Source organism: Ptychodera flava, chromosome 14 (genome assembly GCF_041260155.1).
Source record: "Ptychodera flava strain L36383 chromosome 14, AS_Pfla_20210202, whole genome shotgun sequence".
Taxonomy (NCBI): domain Eukaryota; kingdom Metazoa; phylum Hemichordata; class Enteropneusta; family Ptychoderidae; genus Ptychodera; species Ptychodera flava.
In genome coordinates, this window is record NC_091941.1 from 16,473,336 (window position 1) to 16,499,223 (window position 25,888).

At 38.0% G+C, this 25,888-nt stretch overlaps 1 protein-coding gene across 3 annotated transcripts in view; it reads left to right on the top strand.

The window, feature by feature from the left end:
- The window catches only part of LOC139149553 (disheveled-associated activator of morphogenesis 2-like), a 62,363-nt gene that overhangs the window by 18,683 nt on the left and 17,792 nt on the right, over positions 1-25,888 (top strand). The window contains exons 1-9 of one of the 3 annotated variants that reach the window (XM_070721368.1): positions 1,703-1,796; positions 6,855-7,063; positions 9,777-9,866; positions 17,457-17,525; positions 18,109-18,200; positions 19,741-19,876; positions 23,888-24,085; positions 24,622-24,732; positions 25,153-25,256. In XM_070721368.1, the coding sequence (XP_070577469.1) occupies positions 6,902-7,063; positions 9,777-9,866; positions 17,457-17,525; positions 18,109-18,200; positions 19,741-19,876; positions 23,888-24,085; positions 24,622-24,732; positions 25,153-25,256 (962 nt within the window). In that variant the 5' untranslated portion in view covers positions 1,703-1,796; positions 6,855-6,901. Of the gene's footprint in view, positions 1-1,702; positions 1,797-4,293; positions 4,471-6,854; positions 7,064-9,776; positions 9,867-17,456; positions 17,526-18,108; positions 18,201-19,740; positions 19,877-23,887; positions 24,086-24,621; positions 24,733-25,152; positions 25,257-25,888 lie in introns of those variants that run through there. The other 2 variants (XM_070721370.1, XM_070721369.1) reach the window with 2 other exon arrangements.

The following is a 25,888-nucleotide window of genomic DNA, read 5'->3' on the forward strand; positions in this document are numbered from 1 at the left end:
ATGACCCTTAACATTACAGACTTGATGACATAACTAGCTGCTGGACCTGTTTACTGGCGCATTGATTTAAAGACAAAGATCGTTTTATTTTGTAATAAGGACGTGTGATTTTGTAAAACATAGTCTATTAGCCTGGAAATGTGATTTTTGCGAATATTGCTTACCCCACTGATAAACAGTGTGGTTTGAAAATGGCTGGAATTCGCTACTTCGGGACTTTGTTTTCTGTGTGCATTTACTGACAAACTCCAACCCGCAGCACCTACCCATTCAGTATTTCATGTACAGGTGTACCCAGAGATAGAGTAGTTTCACAATGTGCCAGTTGTGATCAAGTGCCATTGGCGCTATTTTACATATTACAGGTGCATGTTGTGATTATTATTATTATTATTAATCTTTATTTAAACTCGATAACTCCATAGGTGAAACACCTCTTTTCGTGGAGGTCGAATAGACAAAAGAAAGTCATAAACACTTTACAGCACAGACATAAAAACACAAAATCACACAAGAACAAATAGATATAAAAAACTACGAAAAGGCATCAGACAAGTAAGTATTATACAAAAGTTATTACAAGATTTCTTAAAACTAGTCAGTGACTCAGAGTCCCTTATTGATTTTGGGAGATTGTTATATTCATCCACACCGCAACTGACATGTGTTCTGATAGAGAAGTGTACGTGCCTTGGGAACTTTAAGGAGATTCTGATTGGAAGAACGAAGTGATCTAGAAGGGATGTAATTATTGAACAAACTGGTTATGTAGTCGGGGGTTAAATTGTGAGTTGCTCTGTAAATTTGGGCCATACGGTTACAACGGAGTTTCAAGTTAATAGGCAGCCAATGAAGCTGAGTATACATTTGAAAAGTGGAAAGAGGCGGAACAATGTCAAGAATTAGTCTCATTGCACGTCTCTGTAGACGCTCCAATGTGATGGCCTAGGCAAGGCCTCTGAGCAGGTGAGGTCTTCACTTTTCAAGTGCCTGCTTTAAAAATAGCAATGTTAAGAGACTGCAAAAGAGATGGTTAATCCCCTGCAGGCTGGCAGGTATTTCCTTTTCAGCATCCCCTATTGACCAGGTAGCTGACCTAGCTATTGTTGCCAACCTTTTGAATTCCAGAGTGACTTCTTAAATGAATTCCCAAGAGAATTCAAATTAATTTCACTATGTAGCTTCTAGAAATATGAATGAATAAATGAATTCCCCGATGAAATCAAATAAATTTCACATTGTTCTAGCTCTTGAAAGTATCAATTTGAAGGAGGTCAGAGTATTTTCTTGTGATGAAGAGAGTATTGAGATTAAAGTTCTTTGGATGTATTCCTAGTAGAGAAAACTAGAGCACCTTGTCACTGTAACCTGTGGTCTGCTACCAACCAGACATGAGACAAGATCACTATGGAGTGCTGATCTAATAGGAGTATTCATTGCTTTCATCACAGCTGGATAAGCCCAATTCACCAGACTCTGTGATCAAGGACATGCTAAAGTAGAACACTTCACCATTGTTGTTGAATGACCTGTTAGCCCTGCATGGGGTTTGCTGATAAATGTGAAGTGTAACCTTTCCAGCCATTTTATAGCATTTGTCTAAGTGGTTTGCCAAGTTGAGTTGGAATCTATATTGCAGCCGTGACCTGGTGTTTGTCAGGGTGATTTGTTTTTTTACTGCTATTCTTGATGATGACAAAGGCAATATATCATGTTCAGCTGTTGCCTGGTTGGAATTCAACACACGGGTCATCCTGCGTCTCTTTGCAAGGAAGGTAAAGGTTTGTCAGTTTCACGTAAGTTTCAGTTCACTTCCCACTCACTTTCTGAAACAAACATCCATGGCGTTCGGCATTTGTATTACAACAGGGGATTCTGTGTCAGCCCATCTGTTTTAAATGTCCATTGATTGTAACTCACTTGAATACATGAGTGCGTAAGAGCCCGGTTTATTTCTAATTAGTAGCAAAAGGTATGTCACAGCCACCGTTGTTCAAACGCTGTTCCATTTTTTCAGGGATAATAGTTCAACGCTTGCTGGCCATTGTTTTGGATTTCATGGGTGCTGCCCAAGTACAAAGATTCTGTTTGAATACTTTCCGTACCTACATGCTACAACTGAGCATAATCAGCATCAACATGTAATCTCCCTTTTCACCTGAAAGCTTGGTGTATTTTACTATGAAAACACTAAACCTGCTTCAGTAGAAGGTATACCAAATGTCCGACAAAAGGTTGTCCGAGATACATATACGGTCGGTGGCTGTGATTACATTTAACGTGTACATAGCATTTCTGTGTACAAGTTTAATATACAGCCCCCTTGTACATGACATATGTCCCACTGCTATACAGGTACTGTGTGTCGTGGAGCTGGTGGTGTGTCATCAATGCTTACTGTACTTCTTGTATACTATTGCTGATTCTGGACTTTCTTGCCTGTTTATTTTCCATGGCTAAAAGGAAATGACTGGATGTCCTTCATAGTGTAGCAACCATATATGTAAAAGAAATATGAGACAGCGTTCAGATGCTAGTCACGCACAGTTACACTGTGTGTCAATGTCATCTCATCAGATCATGACAGAATCTATTATATACCAGTATTGCTATTTGAAAAAATCCTGATGTGTTTCAGGTCTGCAAATTATGTGTTTTCAGCTCCTAGGACTAATTGTCCTGTCAGTGAAGTACCTGACAAGCCAACTTTAAGTGCTACAACAAAATGTTCTAGCTGAAGCACACAGTTATTATGGTATTCATTTGAGCTGTTTCTGTCTGTCTGTTGGAACGTCCAGATTATTGCAGGTGCATCAAGTCAGCTTGAAGTTGATTGACTTGGCCGGCAACCTCTCATCAATTTCAATGTCAGTGCTGTCCTTCAAAGTGTTTAATACAACCATTCAAAGTTAATGCCGTGAAATGTACTGAATATTCTTGTGACAAGGCCTTTTTGTTGGAATGTCAGTCAGGATGGCTTATTTTGAATGCATAGCTTTCTAATCCTAGACATTATGAACACATTCAGGGGTATCTGTATGCAGGCCTGTCCTGCCATTGGTTATAAATAGTTAATTTCCAAAATAATTTCCTTTCTTTTTGTCTGTGCAAATATACTTTGTGTGAATTCCACAGACTCGTTATAATTACATTCAGTTATTTACACAAACATGTAAATTTAGATGGTAATATGCTCTGATGATGGCAATTACATTCAGTTTTGGAACATTAATTGCCGTGCACTTGGCGAAAAATGCAGTACTTTGGCCTTTCCATGCAGGTTGTGTAGCTTTGTAAATATGTATACATTGGAATGCAGTGGAAATACATTTGACACGTACTTGATAATTTGTGAGTCTGAATGAGAATGAAAATGTTCGCAGAGTGCTTTATACCGTAACAGAACAGCAATATTAGGTGTTGATTCCACTCACACATCAGTACTGATGACTTATTCATGTTTTCAAATAATTGATTTTGCAATCAGTGATAGACTTCTCCTTTCAATTTTTGGTCAGAAACTGTTTCTGTCGTGCCTTAAACTCCTTTAACCTCACGGCTCGGTAACCGCTAAAATTTGAGAATTCCATACAGTGTATGCTGACAGAGAGAACAGTGTTTCAGAAATACAGAATGTAGTGCATTGCAGTACAATAGACTGCTTAGACTGTGCTAGTGTCGCAGCCTGTACAAGAATCGTCTTTACTGTACTTCCTGTAGATAACTGTCCATACCTGTGCAATTGAAAATCTTGTCGTACACCATGCTTTATGGACTGTCTGGAGGTCTTTAAACTACAGAACTGTTATAGTGGTTTGCTCATCAGAATATGTTTTACGATATTTGCACCATTTATTGACCGTATACATGTTGTGGTGATGAAATGGGCGTAATTTATGACGTATACCATCATATCTAGTGACTTCATGCTTACTTTCACAACAACCCTGTTATGATGGCTACATGTATGGCTGCGGAGGTCCCAGCATCCGGATTTACTGCTAAAATTCTACCATCGGAAATACGCGAGAAAGAACATTACCTCATCCGGTGCGGTGCGTGCAGTTTCAGGTGGTCCTCTGAGAAAACAAACTTCTGCTGTTAGGCAATCATGGTTGTGTCATGGGCAACTGATCACACATAGCCGGCTTTTGTTAGTACTTCTCCCGGTTGAGTTGTACTACATGGAGAGGGAAGCACAGGTCACACACAACTTGTTACCCAGCGAAAAAAACTTTAACACTTGCAGGGCATGCTGATTTAATGCAAAGGTCACGACCTGCAGAAGGAAACAAAATTCTGCTCGGGAGGGCTCACTCTGAAATACTGTGTAAACACGCTCTACCGCTTCAGTCTACAGAAAGAGTTTCAGAAAAACTTGTAACAAACTTTTGAGCGGGAGAGAGACACGGAAAAACGTCAAATTGAAAAGCTCTGCTTGTACTTGCTTGTCCTTGGAGTATTTATGTAGTAAGTACGGTACATTTCATGTGTCCATTTAACTGTTTGCTTTTGATGGATAGGTCAGACAGGCGGCAATCTTTCTGTTCAAGGTCACACCTCTGAAAATATTGAACTTCTTGAGGAAATGATGTGCATGAGTTCTTTCTTACGTAATAGGACATGGATGTGTTGTTAAAAGCAATTTTCATCAATCTCGGGGTTTTGAAGTCAGTTCCTCATTCTCGTCAGAGTGTGTACACACCTTGAAGACTCAATCTTCACAAAGTTCCGACAGTGGCCTCGCAGGAAGAAGTGACAGAGATCATTTGTCATTGGTGTCCGTCTATTAGTCGTGTACATGTACTTGTGTTCTGTTTTGTGTGTAGTAACATGTACGTTAGCTTGCACATATGCCCACATGTGTGACACCGTGTGCGGAAATCCACTGGCCAACGCAACAAACTGTGTGGAAGTGGAAGTAAACAAAGGTGAATGTCAGCGGTTTGTAATGGTAGTGTATACTATATATGGTGACCTACATTTTGGGTGCTGTGAAGATTTAGACTGTGTCTGACGTAAATCCTGTGGCCGTGCTGTGCTTAGTTCCCGTTCGGGTGTCTTCAAGTTTGCTGTATCATGGTTTGAGCGAGGAAGATGATATATAAGTTGTGGTTGACTCATTAATATAAGTTGTGGTTGACACATTTAAATGAGAAAGCGGACATTGTGAAAGTCTCACTTCTCAGTTGGATAGCCCCAAAGAAAGCAACGAACCCATCCGTGAGCACACCTGTGAAGTTTAATTAACTTCTTTTTCAACTCCAGTCCCACCAGTTATATAAGTTTGTGTTGAAGCCAATGCCACCGTTGTTGATTGTTGTTTCAGAGAATTTACGTGTAACCCATCCATTATAGTGACCACATTGCCATTCTGGAGTTACTTGTTTAGGACTTCACAGTGCCATGTGCAGATGAAGGCAAGCACTTTTTTTCAGAGAACTGTTTCCATATGGTACAAGTATAGGCATGTATATATGTGGAGATGTCAACGTAGTACATTGGCTTGAGGTGTTTTTAAGAATTTGACTTAGCCTCACGCGAATATTAATATTTTAACAAAATTTCATGTTTCAGGTTCGAAGCGTGTCATTTGTGAACAGATAAAATATGCATGTGACTGTGTATCTACTCCAAGCAGACTAAATCAGAAAATGGTGAAATTATCTATGATATCTTATAAAATGTAAGCAGGTACATTGTACCAGTGAGATAGAAGAGCATAGACCATTATTAATGTTCCATGCTCATCCGTCCACACTGGTACAATGAACATGTTTACATATATTCATCCATGTGGACAGTACAGTGCATGTAGACAAGTGACGATGCCTAATGTACCGTACTCGTCCGAGTATAAGCCCCCGGTTCGGCAACACTAAACAGCAGTAAAACTAGGGGAGGGGCTTATACTCGAGCAACCCCATGTTATCTGGCATGGACGCTTAATTTATGCTAATTTTATGCACGATTTTTTTCAACACCCCTCGATCTTTCTGTCGCGTTCAAAATCGACTTACACATCCAAAGAAATTGATTGTACAATCTCTGAATACAGAAGTGACATTTTGGTGAAATTTCAGGGTCGAAAAAACCCCAAAACTTGAAACAAAGACGTCATGTATGCTGCTGATCAACACAGGGTCAGTAAACATGTGAACAGGCATGCATTGCCTACACGGAAAGGCAACTCAATATTCCAGTATCAAACTGTCTACATCTTGTGAAAACAACAACATAGCAGTGAAAACTGTAATAGTCACCAGGAAAAGTCTTCACAAATGAAAGGATAGTTGCTTCAAACAAAAGAAATTGCATGTTTCAAGCATGAAAACATCGTGGCCAATGGCCGTGAATGAAAATAAACAATGGCAGTGAATGAAAATAAACAATGGCGGACGTGAGTGAGACTATTCTATTTAGGCGACGGGGGTGAGCAGCGTCAAAGAATCAAGATAGTACTGGGAAAACGTGTCATTTTCCTTACGATATTGTCAAGGGAACTCCAGTTTCCCATTGTTTTAACATCTTTTAATAGTTTCTTAATTATCTAAAAGTAATTTTACAAAGTTTAATGACCAAATATACTCTCCTAACCTTTCTGTATTTTAGTTACACTAGGGTAGGGGCTTATACACGGATGTAATGCATTTTCTAAAATCCTCTAAAATCAGTAGGGGGGCTTATACACGAGCAGGGGGCTTATACTCGGATGAGTACGGTAGGTCAATACTAAAGGTTTCATCCGGAGTGAATTTACACTGTCATTCATTACATAACTATGGTGCTTGTCACTTGGAACCTGATAAATTTTTTTACTAACTCGGCCAACATATCTCTCTTCTTATCTACAGAATAGATGTAGTCCGCTTGTAATAAAAACGAAAACTGTAGAGTCGCCATGCCACGCAAAAGACGAGGTGGTTGGTGCTGTTTTGGTGGCGGGGACGATGTCCCGGAGATCACATACGGCGCCGACAATGGAATCGCTCTACACCCCATGGAACTGGCGGTTCCGATGCCACCGCCAGATGAGCTCAATGCCAAGTTTGCGGAACTTGTGGTAAGCGTGCTTCTTGGAAATCTAATCATTGAGTAGCTTTTTATCGCATGAGGAGCAACTTGTGCTTTCATTTGCTTTGCTTTATTGGTGTTTTGACAGTAAAAAGAGAAGTACTGCAGGCAAATACTGCGTTTGAATTTCATTACACTTGTTCCTTGTTTCTGATGAGGGAGAGTCATCGTAGTCACCAGCTCTCCTGTATGCCAGTCACTGATCAATCATGCGTGGGATATAAAGATAAATCCGTCAGCCAAATTCCCTCAAGCAATCCAATATCCTGTATGTCAATAGTGCATATCACCATCTCCACAACACTACGCTTCAATGGGAGCTGCATGTCTGGCCAGATTATGATATGCTATGTTTAGTTTTCTGCCTCTATCAGACAAAAGTCTGACCGGGAAGGAGGGTGGTGTGCATGTAGATAAGGCACCACACAAGCTCTTACCCCCTTTGCCTCCTCCTCCATTTTACGGTCCTGCCCCCTCCCCAGTTGTTGTAGTGTCACCCTTCACCCCCTCAGTTCATTTGTTTGTGCATCTTGAACCCACACTCAGACAAGCCACTACAGTGCCAATTTCTTCTCAGACATGTGGCACAGTGATTTATGTACAATCTAGTGGTATTTCATGATGTAATCCATGAGGCTGACACACCAAGGTTTCTGATCCAAAACAGTCTATTTTTATATGTCTCCTACATCGAACGGCGCGTGCTCCATAGAATTCAATGGTAATTTATTTGATGATGTTGTGGTCCGCATAGTCATCATTTGTCTGAAAATGAATGGGAACTATTTTCAACTTGACAACTTCTTTATTTAAAAATGATAAATTACATGTTTTAGACTTTAAAATTATGCATAAAAGTTCCATATAGCTGCATAACAGGGATTTAATGTGCCATGGGCTGATGAAAATTGTTCTATTTTTTCGACAGATTTTCATGGAAATACAGCATGTAATTTCATTTATATGTAAACCCAAAGTTTCTTTGGAGTGAAAATTATGTAAGAGAGGCATGTAAATAAAAACATTGTAGCCCAAACAAGGGACAATGTACATGTACCATGGAGGCAGGAGACCATTTGCCCCCCTTTGGGCAAGTGGTCACCTACCCTATGGCACATAGTCCCCCCATGTTTGTGCTATAAGAGATATCATTCAAACATTGCAGGCATATTTTATTTTAAATATGGTGCAAGGATAACTCATGCTCATTAACAGACACTTATCAATTTAGTTTGCAATATGATCCAGTGTACCGGTACATGCACTTGTCAGTTTCATGCCAACAGCCATAATTCAGACACGACTGGCCTAATTATTCACAAACTTGCTACAAGGACAATATTGTGTCACTGTCAAGTGCAGATGTATGTGTTTGGTCATTTGAGGCAATATGGCTATTAGATGCCAATTGGTTTCTATTTCTTGTAATTGAATCACCCAAATACTCAGGGCAAAATTTTCATGAGACTAGAAAAAACCCAACATATGATTCCCCTGACCAAATGGCATGAGTGTGTATGGAAATATAAAAATAGAAATTTGTCTTGAATTCACATGTGTGTTGCCAGTAGAATATGAAAGAAACTGCCAGAGGGAAATCAGTCGACATCTACCCTGTGATATTTTCATTACATTCCAGCTCATGAAAGTTGCATGATCTTTTGCTTAGCTTTAGGGCGTTATAGTAACAGTTGCAGACGTTACAATGATGAAAAAGAATTCAATGACATACACAGCCATGTGACAAGCAAGACTACAAGCTATTTAAAGGATAATCCATGCTTTAAACTTTGTTTCGGAGTCGGCTTATGACACAGGTTACGCATGGGTGTGTTTGTCATTTTGAAGCTGTCATGTGTGGAAATGAGTGTGGGCGACACGTCTGAAATGACTGTGGGTGAACAAAAGGGACTGAACTCTTCCCCCAAGTCAGAACTCAGCAAATATTTGATTTGTTGTCAATACATGAAATGCATTCAAACAAACCAACAACCCCTAGCATGGACAATGTTGTTATATGGATACGTTGTTCTTATATGTTTTCTGGAACCAATTTCTGCTTTGTAATTATTGTGTGTGTCCATGTACGGTACAAATTGTAAAACCTCTTCACAATGTTGGTATGATACTACCGGTACTCAAAACTTCCATTTATGTTTTGGTATGATACTGCCCCAGCAGTATCATACCAAAACTGCCGAGAGGATCTGGAAGGACAACTTTGTCATAAGAAATTTAGCAAATCTCACTAATAAGGTAGTATGGACCTCAAATTTCAAAGACAATCTCTTGCTCACACTTCTCTCAATGAAACATTCAATAATTCTTGTACCAGATCAAGAAGGAAAGTTCGGGGTCATCATGCAAACTCTTGTAATAGAGAAACAAATAATACATAAGATTTACCAATATTTAAAATTCAAAATGGCAGTCATCCCCGTGTTAACTCTATGGATAAAAAGAAAATTTTTCAATGTAAATAAACAAAGACTTTAAATTTTTCTTGCATCACCAAGAGCTTTAAAATGAGCCCCCACAAGTGGTAGATCAGAAAAAATGTGTAAAAATTTGAGAGTCTGAATACCTGTCCCTAAGGTGCATTCTACCTGAAAATTTATAGAGAAAGACATTTCCAGCCCATTTATTTTTGGGGGCAGCACTACCTCATCTCTAATGTGTGTTTGTACTTTTCTCCCCCTCAGGATGAACTTGATTTGTCAGCTCCCCATAGGGAAGCCATGTTTAATTTGCCAGACGAGAAGAAATGGCAGATTTACTGTAGCAAGAAAAAGGTAAGTTCAGTGAAAAGTCATGGGCCGGTTCAGTGAAAGGGCAGCCTGATGACGTCAGTGCTAGCCCAACCTCACATGGGTTATATCAATGTCTTAGCATTGAACAATGAGGACTTGTACACATGCTTTATTCCTAATGTCTTCCAGACCTGACCTTTAACCTCTGCGGGGCTGCCCCTGTTCTTGAATTACCAGATTGATTGTCCTATAAAGAGGGTTGCTCCCCAGTGCTGGTATTCTTAGTAACAGTGATAAAGACAAGTGTTGTCATGTTGAAGAGAGGGCAGCATGTGCATGCAGACGCAGGGCTTTGGCCGACGATAAACCAGTATCAAATAAGTTTTTGGGCGTATCGTCTAGGGCCAACTTGTACATTCCATAGTTCAGTAGAAAAGATACACTCCTGATCAAAATTTGTCAAGTTTTTGCGCAGAGCTTGTACAACTGTGCCTGAGCCAGATAGATTATCCAGTTAGTCTGTGATTAAAATGCCTTCTGCCGTAACAAGTAAATAGTTCAGATATTTTCAGAATGTGTATGTTTCGGTACACTTCAGTTTTGGTTGAAAGCAAATTTATTTTACTGGTTCTGCACACGTACAGTGAAACAAAGTTCCTATATGAACACTTCAGTGCTTTACTAACTTTTAATGAGGAGCTATATCCACCGTCACACTCTTTCATATGTACCTTGATAACTCAATTGTCATGTCATGATATATGTAATTTGCTGCAGAAAATGAGAAACTGAATTAAGCTCTGCCTCTTCAGAATGCAGTACCAGATATTACCTTGCAAGCTGTGTAATTACTGATTAACACAGAATGTGTAGGCGTTTGCAAGAGATATGAAACTCTGATCTGTTTTGATGAATATAAATAAAAGAAGATATCTGCTGATGAAAAGAAAATAAAAGATAAAGGAAACCGGTATTGTGCGTGTCAGCTGGCATGGCTTCCTTCTTTGATGAAATACAAGGAATTACTCAATGTTTTGACATTATACAGATCAGCTTTCATGATAATATTTGTTCCGGATAAAAGTAATTTTATGCTGGCGACAGGATCGGAATCATCCACACACACACAAAAAGAAAGGAGACAGCTATCTCATGATAGCAACCCAGAATGACATGCTGTATATCATTCTTGATTTGTCAGAGCCGATCAGACCGTCTGATTGTTTGTGAAGTGCACATCAGGCGGGTTGCAGCTGTCTTCTTCAGGCAATCCGAGAGGATGTGCCCTTTGATACGGATCCCCATTAGACTTTTTCTCTCCCTGACATGCAGGAAAAGGATGGAAATGTAACAGTGTTTTGGAGGGGAAAGCAAGGCGGAATTACAAGCCTTCATGGAAACAAATACTGGTACAAGGGAGATATTTCTATGTGACAGAAAGGGAGATGTGGAAAGGAAATAATGGAACTGGCCTTTGAATTAAGACATCAGAACAGTTTCAAAAAAAATTATTTGATCAGAATACTGTAATGTAGTAAACTATCACATCAGAGATACATATACCAACCGTAATATAGTTTTTTTGTGCAAGTTTATTTCCCCAATAACATGCATGCCATATTTTCAAAGGTTACAATTAATAAGACCTGTTTTCAAAAATATTTATGCCAGGAAATTACCCAAGATGAGCAGACTTACATTTCTGTCGCTTTTCTCTCAAAGAATATATGTATATATTCCTGGGGACATTTTTTGCTCACGTGTGTGAACACACGTGAGCATATGGTTTAGCCATGTCTGTCTGTCTGTGTGTCTGTATCCCCATTATCTCAAAAACGGCTGAACGTATTTCAGTCAAATTTGGTAGACATCTTCAGAATTCAAATGGCTAGAACTGAAAAGGTTTTGGTGGGCGTGGCTTGCATATTAATGAAGTTATCACAGTTTTAATTTTTGTGATACATGGTAGTCTATGGGAAGCATGATGACCATGGTTTCTGGACATCTCGACCCCAAACCAACTCGACCCCAGTCAACTCGACCAGCTACCAACCTAACCCTGGTTAGACCTTATAGCCTTGCTCCTTCATGCCAAATATCAAAGTCACAGGTCTTGCCGATTTTGAGAAAAAGATTTTTAAAGTATTATTTTTCTGATTTTTCTATGACCTTTGACCTCCCCTATACCTATGCAGCTAAGCTATGGCAATGGCTTATTCTGGCCTATGTTAAAGTCCAAGACAGCCAGCGTCTATTGGACAATGGCCAGTAGGGGACCAAATTGCTCTCCACAATTTTGGGGATTCCACTTGACCTTTGACCTTGGCATCTTCCTGCAACTCATTTATTATGTGCATTTCTAATTCTGAGCTAGCCAATAGAGCTAGAGGTCTGATTTTTGGTATATAGGGATAACTTAGCAATACAAATTTTTTGACAAAATGTCATGTGATCTCGATGACCTTTGACCTTAAATATGAGTATATGTCCATAACTCAGTAACCACAAGTGCTACACCCTTCATATTTGGTATGATGGGAGACCTTATGACATCACATCCTGTACCTCATTAATTATGTGCATATCTAATTCTGAGCCAGCCAATAGAGCTAGAGGTCTGATTTTTGGTATATAGGGATAACTTAGCAATACAATTTTTTTGACAAAATGTCATGTGACCTCGATGACCTTTGACCTCAAATATACATATATGGCCATAACTAAGTAACCACAAGTGCTACACCCTTCATATTTGGTATGATGGAGACCTTATGACATCACATCCTGTACCTTATTAATTATGTGCATATCTAATTCTGAGCCAGCCAATAGAGCTAGAGGTCTGATTTTTGGTATATAGGTATAACTTAGCAATACAATTTTTTTGACAAAATGTCATGTGACCCCGATGACTTTGACCTCAAATATACATATATGGCTATAACTAAGTAACCCCAAGTGCTACACCCTTCATATTTGGTATGATGGGAGACCTTATGACACCACATCCTGTACCTCATTAATTATGCGCATATCTTATTCTGAGCCAGCCAATAGAGCTAGAGGTCTGATTTTTGGTATATAGGGATAACTTAGCAATACAATTTTTTTGACAAAATGTCATGTGACCTCGATGACCTTTGACCTCAAATATACATATATGGCCATAACTAAGTAACCACAAGTGCTACACCCTTCATATTTGGTATGATGGGAGACCTTATGACGTCACATCCTGTACCTTATTAATTATGCGCATATCTAATTCTGAGCCAGCCAATAGAGCTAGAGGTCTGATTTTTGGTATATAGGTATAACTTAGCAATACAATTTTTTTGACAAAATGTCATGTGACCTCGATGACCTTTGACCTCAAATATACATATATGGCCATAACTAAGTAACCCCAAGTGCTACACCCTTCATATTTGGTATGATGGGAGACCTTATGACACCACATCCTGTACCTCATTAATTATGCGCATAACTAATTCTGAGCCAGCCAATAGAGCTAGAGGTCTGATTTTGGTATATAGGGATAACTTAGCAATACAATTTTTTTGACAAAATGTCATTTGACCTCGATGACCTTTGACCTCAAATATACATATATGGCCATAACTAAGTAACCACAAGTGCTACACCCTTCATATTTGGTATGATGGGAGACCTTATGACGTCACATCCTGTACCTTATTAATTATGCGCATATCTAATTCTGAGCCAGCCAATAGAGCTAGAGGTCTGATTTTTGGTATATAGGGATAACTTAGCAATACAATTTTTTTGACAAAATGTCATGTGACCTCGATGACCTTTGACCTCAAATATACATATATGGCCATAACTAAGTAACCCCAAGTGCTACACCCTTCATATTTGGTATGATGGGAGACCTTATGACACCACATCCTGTACCTCATTAATTATGCGCATAACTAATTCTGAGCCAGCCAATAGAGCTAGAGGTCTGATTTTTGGTATATAGGGATAACTTAGCAATACAATTTTTTTGACAAAATGTCATGTGACCTCGATGACCTTTGACCTCAAATATACATATATGGCCATAACTAAGTAACCACAAGTGCTACACCCTTCATATTTGGTATGATGGGAGACCTTATGACATCACATCCTGTACCTCATTAATTATGCGCATATCTAATTCTGAGCCAGCCAATAGAGCTAGAGGTCTGATTTTTGGTATATAGGGATAACTTAGCAATACAATTTTTTGACAAAATGTCATTTGACCTCGATGACCTTTGACCTCAAATATACATATATGGCCATAACTAAGTAACCACAAGTGCTACACCCTTCATATTTGGGTATGATGGGAGACCTTATGACGTCACATCCTGTACCTTATTAATTATGCGCATATCTAATTCTGAGCCAGCCAATAGAGCTAGAGGTCTGATTTTTGGTATATAGGGATAACTTAGCAATACAATTTTTTGACAAAATGTCATGTGACCCCGATGACCTTTGACCTCAAATATACATATATGGCCATAACTGAGTAACTTTAAGTGCTACACCCTCCATATTTGGTATGATGGGAGACCTTATGACATCACATCCTGTACCTAATTAATTATGCACATATCTAATTCTGAGCCAGCCAATAGAGCTAGAGGTCTGATTTTAATCAAGTTAGGTAAGGATTTGAAGGGATATATCAGCAGTGGGAACCATTAAGGGGTGACATGAAAGATATTTGCTAATTTGCATATTTAATGAACTTTCCTAATTAGGGATATATATCTAAATTAACTTGATTTTAGTCATTGAAACTTGCTATATACATCAAAGATACTGTGATATAACATTATTGAAAGTCAAAAGACATTTTTACTTCAGCCAATTCCTAATTTGCATATTAAATGAATTTTCATACGTAGGGATATTCATCTGAATTGACTTGATCAAATTGATGTAACTTGCTATGTACATTTCAGACACTGTAATACAATATTATTGAAAGTCATTAAGCATTTTCTCTTCAGCCAATTCCTAATTTGCATGTTTAATGAACTTTCCTAATTAGAGATATATATCTGAATTGACTTGACCAAAGTTGACAAAACTTGCTACATATATTGCAGATACCATGATACAACATTATTGACAATCATTAAGCATTTTTACTTAAGTCAATTCCTAATTTACATATTTAATGAACTTTGCTTATTAGGGATATATACTGGGATTTACTTGATCAAAGTTGGCAAAACATGACAACTTTGATGATTATACCTGGTTAAAACAATATCGAAAGTCATTTCACATTTTCATGTCAGCTAATTTACAATTTGCATATCTAATGAGCTTTCACAGCTCGGCATATATGGCTTGAAAGACTTGGCCAACGGTAATTACACTTGCTATGTAAAATGGTGATACAATGACAGCAGTCAAAGAACTTTAATATTTTTATTTCAGCTAATTACATATCTGTATACTTCATGACCTTTATGAATTAATCGGCGGTGATTATTGTTCATTATGTTGATCATAATACTTTCAATGAAGTTGCAAACATGTGGCAAAGGTTCAAATTTACACATAACTGTATGAAACACGTGAGCATTTTCAGTTCATATCTGGTTGTTTCATGAATATTTAAAGCCAATGATGCTTGCTGTTGTCAAAACAGATTAGTGGGAGAAGTGTTCCAGGAATGCTTTCTCCTCTGATGGAAATGATGTTGTGAATTTTTTATTCCGGCACGTCCAGCAGCCAGAACATGGGTGTTAAGTGATCTGCAGTCTCTCGTAGAATTGCATCTCTGTCTGGTCTGCTCTGTAAGTGATAGCAAAGGCAGAAGGCACAGGTTCAGACAGAGCAGGATGATAGCAATTGTCAAGGGAAAACAGTGCAGCCATTCACTCGAAAATGTCAGGATATAGCTGTTTAATAGCCTTGCCAGCAGGGCATTCTCCGAGGAATTCAGATTTCTTTGTACACAGCTAACCCTATTCCCCCAATGATTTGAACTCTCATGATATAGGGGGTACAGTCCATTTATTCCAGTATTGCTGCAATACAGTCTGGTACGTCAAACATGAATGTGTGGTCGGATTATCAGGATTTTGAACAACATTTGTGGTTAAATCCTAATGCTTGATGATGTCTTTCTAAAATGGAAAAAAAGTGTTGATACTGATATCAGATGTGATTTTTGTCATACTGTAATAGTGATACGCCTTGCATTCCTCCGTATTATGCCAATAGAACCCACAGTGACAAGACTGTCATTATCTCCTTAACTAGCATGCCTTGAAATTTTATCCGCAATATTTCTTTGTATGAATGACCCATAAACAAATCAATAGACAGATAAAGGAGAGTTGAATTGAATTCAGCTGCCTCTGCAATGAGCCATGCATATTCAGAGTCAGTTTTTTCTGAGTCATCAAAGGTCAGTAAGGCCACCGAGGTTTTCAAGATGCCCATTTCACGTGTCAGTTTCAAGCCAGACATAACTGGCATGTAATTTATCTGGATTTAATATGCTATAATTTGAGTTGTCCTTTGTATGATGCAGGTGAAAATTGGGGGGGGGGTATCTGGCTTCAAGAGGAAAAAAAGAATATCCAACCTTTTTATTTCCAAAATGTGGACATCCAGATTTCCAAATTAGCATCAGACATGTAATTGTATGTAGTCCATAGATATTTTAATTCATCATAGCATTAATGTTGAAATGGATGAGTGAGGATATCTTTATTTCAAAACTGATTTCTGAATACTTTACTGTTACAGACAGAAGATAAAATCACAAAATGTACTATTAAAGAATTCAGTGAAACAAGAACCAACATTTCTATCAGTGCGATGTACATGAGTATCTGCTAAGCAGTGCATTAGGCTGTGACTCACTTTCCCCATTTACTGCATTAAATGTGATTGACATGCGAGATGCAGATTAGCGATGGTAACCGTGGAAACAATCATCCTTGCCAAGATCTGTGAGATCACTTTCTTGCTTGTGTGTATTGTTGCCCCTGACCTGACCAGCAGTGTGTTAAAAATAGAATATGTACTTGGGCACAGTTAGTCATTCTTACTTGTTATCTTTCTTTTTAATCAATACGTTAAAATTTCATGATGAACTTTGAGCCTTCTATTCAGTAAAAATGAATGAAGCAAACTTAGTGAACCTTGAAGTGAAAATCTCTCCTACTGTATTAAATCTCCACCTTGGAAATCTAAAACATTTTCTCAAATATTATGTAATTTTCCTTAATGCCCTTGTTGTATCAGTATTATATAAAGAAAGTAGCATTCTTTGAAAAGCACCTGTGACTCCATCTTTTCACATCATTTGCTGTTTCTGTGCTTTTCTCTGGATATTCAGAGTTGCCTTTTTATTCACCACATTATACATGTAGGTCCTCAGGCGAGACAGAGTAGTGAGTTGGTGTATTATTATCAAATAAGTCAAATTTATCACATGCATGTAGAACTACTAGAAGCAGGTCCTATACTATAATAACTTCAGTAAATTTTGATACTGTGTGCATTCAGATATACTCTTATCAAGTTCAATATTGACTCATCCTTGATCTTCAAGAGGTTAATGAACTGTGTTTATTTGTTCTTATGTTGTTTATATAACAGGAGCAAGAGGACCCTAGTTCCACTAGCTGGCCAGATAATTACATTGATAGGCTGAATTCCATGGCAACAGTAAGTGCTTGTCTTATGAGGCATTTATACATTTTTGACAGATGATAAAATATGAAAATGCGGCAGAAGTATTAAGTTGACTTTTCCTTCTATAATCCACATTACATCAGTAAGATGGTTTCAGCATAAAGGTGCAATATAAAAGTTAGTATATATACTGTAATTGGCTTAATTATATTGTATAGACTTGATTTGACCTTTGACATTGGTGTCCAGTGTTGTGGCTTCACAGAGAACATGGCTATGATTTTCAACAATTAATAAAAAAACAATCAGAAGAAAGACAAAGTATCACAGTCAACGTCAACTTGTTGCTGGAACATATCAGATGTTAGCAATTTTACAAAGATAACCAGTAAAAGACAATGTTATTTCATGACAAGAGCGTAATTCCAATATTATTACCGGTATACCAATGACAAGGTTTCAATAGAGTTTGATGGAACATAAATAATTACCTATTATATACTCACTGGTGTCTAGCAGATAAAAAATATTGTGCACTGAATTTATCATTGCAGTTGGCATTTTGCTAGAGTTTGTTACTATGCAATGATGTACCAATTTTATCTTTTTGCCGTAGTTAACTGTATTTGCACCAGATGAAGAAGAAATTGAAGTTCGAACCAATCTTGTGGACAGCTTGAAAACTGCCCTCAGAACTCAACCTATGCGGTTAGTAACATTGCAAATAATCCTGCTCCACAACACACTATTCATATATTGAGTACTCTGTTTGGGTGGAATATTGAGTACTTTGTTTGGGTGAGGCTGATTTCTTGGAATGAGACCAACCACAGTTTCTCTTTATGTGAAAATAATTGAATTTCATGGCTAGAACTGGCCAACGAAGATAAGATATCAGTTTGAAAACCCATGATCTGATATATTTCACCACAGATATGCATCCACAGCTCATTTCAGTGATGATATATGTATATGGCATTTGTTTTGCCATCTTATTGATTCATTGTGTGCTGCAGAACTTTGAAATGTGAGAGCTGAATGTACATGCGGTTTTTATGTGAAAAATATTTTCACATCCAGTTTGTAGGATGCAATTCAACCTTATTTCAAAACTAGTAAAAAAATATATAGGCCAATTATTTTTTCAATCAATTTTTCAACCAGCTCGCTCCTCTAGGGAATATTTGTACACTGTGTTCGGTATGTGACCTGCCACGTGATTTCATAAATGAATATATTTCTTGCTTTCATGAAATTAGCAACTCCTTTGTGTCGTGGCCACCTTTATGCCGATACACTCAGTATTCGTTATGTGCAATCCAATAGTAAAATCATCCATATCAGTGGCATTTCATAAATGTGAAACTGTCAAACTGACACCGAAAAAGTACTCAAGTCAAACATGGCACCATTTCCATAATGGGACAGTCAGCTTTTGCCTGTAACCTTGTTTGTCTTGAAATAATACATAAAAAAATTTGTCCCTTTGCTTGGTAGCTAACATGCCATCTTTTCCAACGGAAGTTCTGTAGAGTTCATACCATTTGTTTTCGTGTATTTGTACAGTAGGCTGCTATTAAACTTGTCAATATCAACCTATTCCAAACAAAAAAAAAGGATGATTACCATCTGATTGCATCAACATGTTAGTGGACCCTGCAAATCTAATTTGATCCACAACCAAAATTTGATTTTGATTTTGATTTTGTTTTACCGATGGAAAGATGTACTTCTCCCACATTTAACCCTTTGAGCGCCAAAGTCTATTTTTGTCCCCTTTTTTCTCTCCGATTTTTGCCAAAAATTTGAGGAAAAAACTGTAGCCAATGAAATGTAATGTCCATTTGGTCCAAAATGATCAAACAATTACAGAAAAATTCATAAAAATAGCTAAAATTTTGCACTAAAATTTTGGTGGGAGAAAATTACAGCTCTCATAGGGCTAAGCCTGAAGTGCTGTGCAGTACAAGTAAAAATCTCCAGTATAAGTTTCAATCGTGGCTCCTGGCAAAGAGTTTGTGTTCTGGCATCCAGCAATAGCTTTTCAACCCAATTTAAAAACCAAATGCATGGCTACGTTCTAGACTGTAACAACAATAAAGCATCCTTCTATCATATTACAGAAGTCGCATTCATATATGGCTAGTTCTGTGACACCTGAGTGCATCTATGTCTTGTGTTGGAATGTGCCTAAGGGCTCAGAAATCACTAACATCAATTCTCGTGTCTCCTGTCTCTCTGATTACAGGTTTGTCATGCGTTTTATTGAGTTAGATGGTTTGTCATGTCTGCTCAACTTTCTGAGTAAAATGGACTACGATACCGTGGAAAGTCCAATTCATACGTCCATAATCGGATGCATAAAGGCGCTCATGAATAACTCTGTAAGTCAAATTTCAATTTCTGTCACATATAAATAACTATATTGGAGTGTCTGTTTGTGTAATCTTTTATCCTTGACTGTCATAGTTGCAAGATTTATTAGTAATCATGTGAGAAAAGCACTTTTTGCCAAAACCAACTTTCAATCATAATTACATAGACGATCATATCCTTACCAGTGTTCACTAACCTATGCAGTTTTAGGATTTGATATTTGTTTTCAACGATTAATTTCTCAGCAAGATTAAAAAAATGTTTTGAAAGAGAGATAATGACGATGAAAGCCCCGTCTGGCCACTGTGCAGTCTTTTGTGTGAAATTAAAACAAATGCACGTGGACGCTCTTTAAAAAGGGAAAAAAAAATCAACACAACACAAGACAAGAGTCAAGACAAATCACAGCATGATGTAAAACAGTTCAGATATATACAGTGTCAACACCAATGAATGCTCACCCATAGTATAGTGTGCGCAGGTGTGAGAGGGAATTTTACTTAATTCCGTTGGCTTCAGGCAACGAAAGTGTTTGACTGGTATGCTGTGCCACCTCTCCCGAGAGTGGTAATGAAAACAAATATGTCCAGTGGGGTAACGCAGTAAAAAAATTTCTAACACATTTGCCTTAAATTTTATTAGTTCATCTGCTGTCAATAAAATTCAATTGTCTATAAAGAACTGCAGTTTAATTTTCTTTTACCACGTAACAAAAATGTCTGCCATTGTTTCAAGTATTGTCAGTTGATCATTTCTCCAAAAAAGCATATAAATTTCTGATGGGTGTACTTGTGGAAAGAGAATGCAGTGGTTAAAGCAAATACTTGTAAATCTTAGTGTCTTGCCATATCTGTTTACAGTAATATTAATATTTGCAGACAGATTGGGGATGTCAGCATTATGCAATGATTTAGAAGCTGGTTTTATAAATAAACCCAAATGGACCGGAAATCCCCTTGCTCTCTGTTTAGATTTACGGATGTTGGATCTGCATGAATAGGAAAGAAAAATAATTCCTGTGGTGGGCCTTGAATGTCTCAGATTGATTCTGAAGATACGATTTCATGGAGATCTATCTGGCGTATGTATGTAAAATACTAGGAGCAGGTGCCACTGTATTGGTTGAGTTAGCAAGGGAAAAATCATCCTGCATTCTGACAGAACAGTCATGCAACATGAATGATGTTGTAATTTGTGTGGGGGCTGTGGTCCGGAAACGAAAAAAAAAAAATCAAAAGCATTGGCTTTTTGAAGGCATCGCTCCGATGAATTATTCATAAGTCTCGGATCTCATGAATAATTCATGTGCGTTTGTTATGGCCCTTGTACAATGGCAGTGATTGCGTTTGAGAATTCCGATGTATTGAAAGTCGGGAATGCAAGTCACTCAAAGAATCCTACCAATTCCTTAGCCAGAAAAATAATGAGCATGCAGAGTGTAATGCTTGCGATAGATGGGGCAGGACAGGCTTGATACTGATGATCAAATTAGAGAACAATCATTCAATAATTGAAGGCTCCTCATAGCTCGTTTAGTTGGAGTTGTCTCTGTAGGTCTTCACGAAGTATCCTGCAACTGCTTGTAACTCAGCAAAACCTGTGTCATTGAATTGTCACAAAGAATGGCAGCAACCTATTAATTTGATTGAATCGATTGCAGCAGGGGAGGTCACCAGAATCCTGAACAATAACAGTTAAACAAAACTAGACACAAGTGTTTGATGCTTGGTTTTCCAAACCCTGTTTTGAAATACAAGCTTCGCTTTCAGCGAATGGTTGAAATAGTTTGTTTTAGTGATATATGTGACCCATCACGTTAGGCTCCAATGCTGTATATTTCTGATGCTCATTATAGAGAAAGGTTAATTGAGGTCATGAGATAAAGAAGTAGAAATGGATTGCTGGCTTCATATTTGAGATGACTTCACGCGATGGATAGGGTTTTTACAGACTCAAATATAATCATCTTTAATGGGGAGAACGTGTCCAGTGGGGAAGTCTGGTGTCTTTGAAAATATTTTATTTGTGGTGTTAAGAACCAGTGAGTCAGCACATCTGTTCAGCAGTTCTCACTAAATCTGGCCTTCTTCCAGAGACAGACATATACACCATAGGGATCATGACTATTTATTTCAGACTTTAAAACACACATAGGATTAGCTAATTGAGGATGTGAAAAGGGTGTGAATGGGTTCTATTTCTTGGTATTACCACGGTCCCTCCACAGAGTGAAAAGTCTTTACATGAAAGACTAATGTATTCCTGTTAATCAAAGTCAAGTGGTGTCTTTTTCCCTTACCATCAACTTGATACTCGTATCTGTATACCATCCTAAAATGAGAAAGATTGTCATGGCTTTAAGGAAAAGATTTGCAAGTACAACTCTACCGTGATGGTTTTCATGTTAGTGTAGAGTAGTAGTTGGTTGGGAATAGGCTCTGTAAACTTCCGTACCCTAAATGTACCCTGTAAAAGATGGGCAATCAGACCCGAGACAATGCCTGTGTGTCCTATGGAGGGTCTACATCTGTGAAAAAGCAGACATTCTGCAGAAGAAGTACTGCTGTGTAAAGTCTAAACATAGTGCTGACATATCTTCAAGTTCTAAATTCTCAATACTTTCATCAGCTGTTGCAACTGGGTGATGTTTTTTTTTTTTCCAACTCACTTAGGCATGTCAACATCACGCTGCTCTCAAGCTGTGCACACAGTTCAACATTATGAGATATAGGATATTGGTTGTAACTCAAACTGCTAGCCTAAATACATGCATCTTTTTTATGGTATAATGATACACAGTAGGTATTTGTTCAGTGTGAGCGCTGCTGATAAATTTGGCCAGTCAAGAAGCCTCAACAAACAGAAAAGGTTGCTAAACATGTGTACACATGTACATATGCTAACACATACACATACACACACATACAACCCTCCGAAAAAAGCGAAAGTCAGTATTGGCAGCTACAGTGGCTATGAGAATTGAACATGTTAAACAGCCTTTACATGCAAAAACAATTTGGATGAAGTTGGCAGATAATATTCAGTTACATTTAACTCATGTAATTTGAACCTTATAATATTTAAGCTACTATGACCACACCCAAAAAAAAACATAATTTCATCAGCAAAATTATACCAAAGTTTATTTGAGATTGGTTGTTGTGGAGTCTGGTTGTTTTCTAATTTTTTGCTGGCATAAAATTGAGAAGTCTGGAGACTTTTTGATGCTAATAATGTCTCCTATTTGTGCTTACCTGGATGGATGGCGTGAAAGTGAAAAACGGTCAGTCTTCAAAATTTACATGCCAGTGTTTTATAAATATATAACTCTGCCAGTACCATGTAGAACTGTAACAAAATATTCAACTTGTTGGGTCATTGCCTCAGGAGACATCAGCATTGACAACCATGAAAACAAAGTAACAAGTGGGTGTGTCAAAATCAGGACATCTTAAGTCATTTACTGATAAGCATCAGGGAAAGATGACACTGACTGTATCAAAAAATAACTCTGTTGTTTTTTTAGGGTTTCCGCTGTACATCTTGTCTCAGCAGACATGTAGGTCACATGAATCACGGCCTTCATACTTCAGCAAGTGATCTGGAGTGTTGACATTTTTTTCTAATCAGAATGCCAGTGAGGGGTTTTTTTGGCGTGGCGGACCAGACTGGAAAGTTGTTCAGCGTTAATGTTTTTATGTGCAGGATAATCAGATAGAAAGATGCTCCCAGGAACTGTGCGTCCGTGAAGGCTTACTGAAACGTAATACTCAAAATAGCATTATGAGAAACTGACATATTGAAAGTACTTTCGCTGTCATAAATACATGGTAGATATGATGACAATGACTGGTGTACTATGATGTCTGAAATAGCTGAATAAAGAATAGTTCGTTCTAAGAACATACATGCATTGCACACGCTCAGAACACCCCCTGATGTTGCAAGGTGAAGTTCAGTGCACATTCAGACATTGTCACTTACTTACAGTGGATTTTGTTGATTTATCATTCCTGTAGCATGGCAGACAGCATGTACTGTCCCACCCCCATAGTATCAACATCATCGCTCAGTCGTTGAGCACCGAGAACATCAAAACCAAGATTGCTGTATTAGAAATACTAGGAGCAGTATGTCTTGTACCCGGTGGTCACAGGAAAGTTTTGGAAGCCATGTCCCACTATCAGAAATTCGCCACAGAGCGAACCAGGTTCCAGGTAAGGGGTTTATACACAACAACCATGAAGAGTTTCAGAATATGGCCCATGATTTTGCTCAGTGATTAAATATGCAGACACAGAGATATTTCATACACAAACTGGTCTTGCAAAGAAGGCAATCGTGAAAGAGACAGGTATTCATACATATGCCATTCTCTACAACTGTCATGATCTCCTGATGTTCAGAACGAAATAGCAACAAAAGCAAGGAAGAAAAAAACATAAACGAGAAAAACCAAGTCCTTTCGTACATTTCAATGACAATATTCTTTCAGTTCATTTGGTCTCTGTGTTCATTTTGCTATAATTTTTTTTATACTATTTTGTTGATGCTTATGTAGAAAATATGCAACTCAAGACTTACTGATTGATGAAATGGATTTGTCATTTATGACCCCCATTGAATTTTTATGTCAAATTCTCAGCCACAAGACTTGCAGGAGTTTGAACCTCACATGCTTTCCGACTTCCTGTGTGGGTTTTCAATCCTCACTTTATATGTCCACCACTGACTTCCCTTTTCTCATCTTCAGTCGATAATCAATGATCTAGACAGGAGCACTGGAAGATACCGTGAAGAAGTCAACCTCAAGACTGCCATAATGTCTTTTATCAATGCAGCTCTCAGATATGGAGCCGGAGAGGTAAGATTGCTCGTTCTCATATTGCATATTTAGATGCTGTGACAATTTTTTTTTTTGTAATTATTTTTTTGCTGTTTTATTACAATTCTTGATAATGGCCCATTTTTTGTGGTCAGATGTACATCTGTACATGACATATTGTACTGCAACAATATAACATCTCTTCAAAACCAACAAGATGAGAATGGGATAAATTGTTTAGACCATCCATGCTTGAGTTTAGACGAAGAAAGTGACAAATCAACTTTGTGTTATAATAGTTTGAAGATAAGACATTCTCCTTACTGACATACCACCAAGAAATTCTTTCTGTATTTTTTTATTTCTGTTTTGAAGATATACTCTTCTAGAATGTCTATCGTACAGGTATCTGCCAAAACATGATACCTCTGACAATTGTTTTCGTCTTTTCTCCTGCAGGACAGCTTAGAATTCAGGATCCATCTAAGATACGAGTTTCTCATGTTAGGCATACAACCAATCTTAGACAAACTGAGAACACATGAAAATGCCACTCTTGACAGGTAAACATGTGACTTTCAACAAACAGCATCTGATATTTTGTGTCACTAAAGTGACACAAACTGTCAAGTGATCTGTTCCAAGTAGAAATGTCCCCATCAGTGTATGCTGATACACAGATGATATATGTTATTGTGTAATGTTATATGTTATACTAGTCATCTGTGTTTCCTCTGTGGCTTGATTTGATTGTGCAATTATCTTTTGTGGTGTTGTGGTTTGGTGGTTTGATGTCGTCAAAGTACATAGATATCCCAGTCAAACTGTACGGCACTCGTTGAAATGTCAGCATGTCTTGTGATTTACTGTCAAGGAAGCTTTCAACTTAAATGCGGCATGAAAAATAAAATTGTGCTGAAGTATGAAATTACAGTCAACCCACTCTTGCACTACTTTGTTCCAGTCTGTGGTATCTTGTCTGTGCTTCTCTGTTTGTTTCCCCCCCAAAGTCACACTGTTACGCTGCCTCACTTTACAACCCCTACTTCTCTATTGCCTGTGGTCTAGTCCTATTGTCTTCAATAAGGAAGCAAGAACCACATGCCAAGAAATAGGGGTTTAAGAGGTGCAAGATGCCTAGCCGTGTGTGTAGAGTTTTAGTAGGAAACACAGTCTAGCCTTCAAAACCTGATTG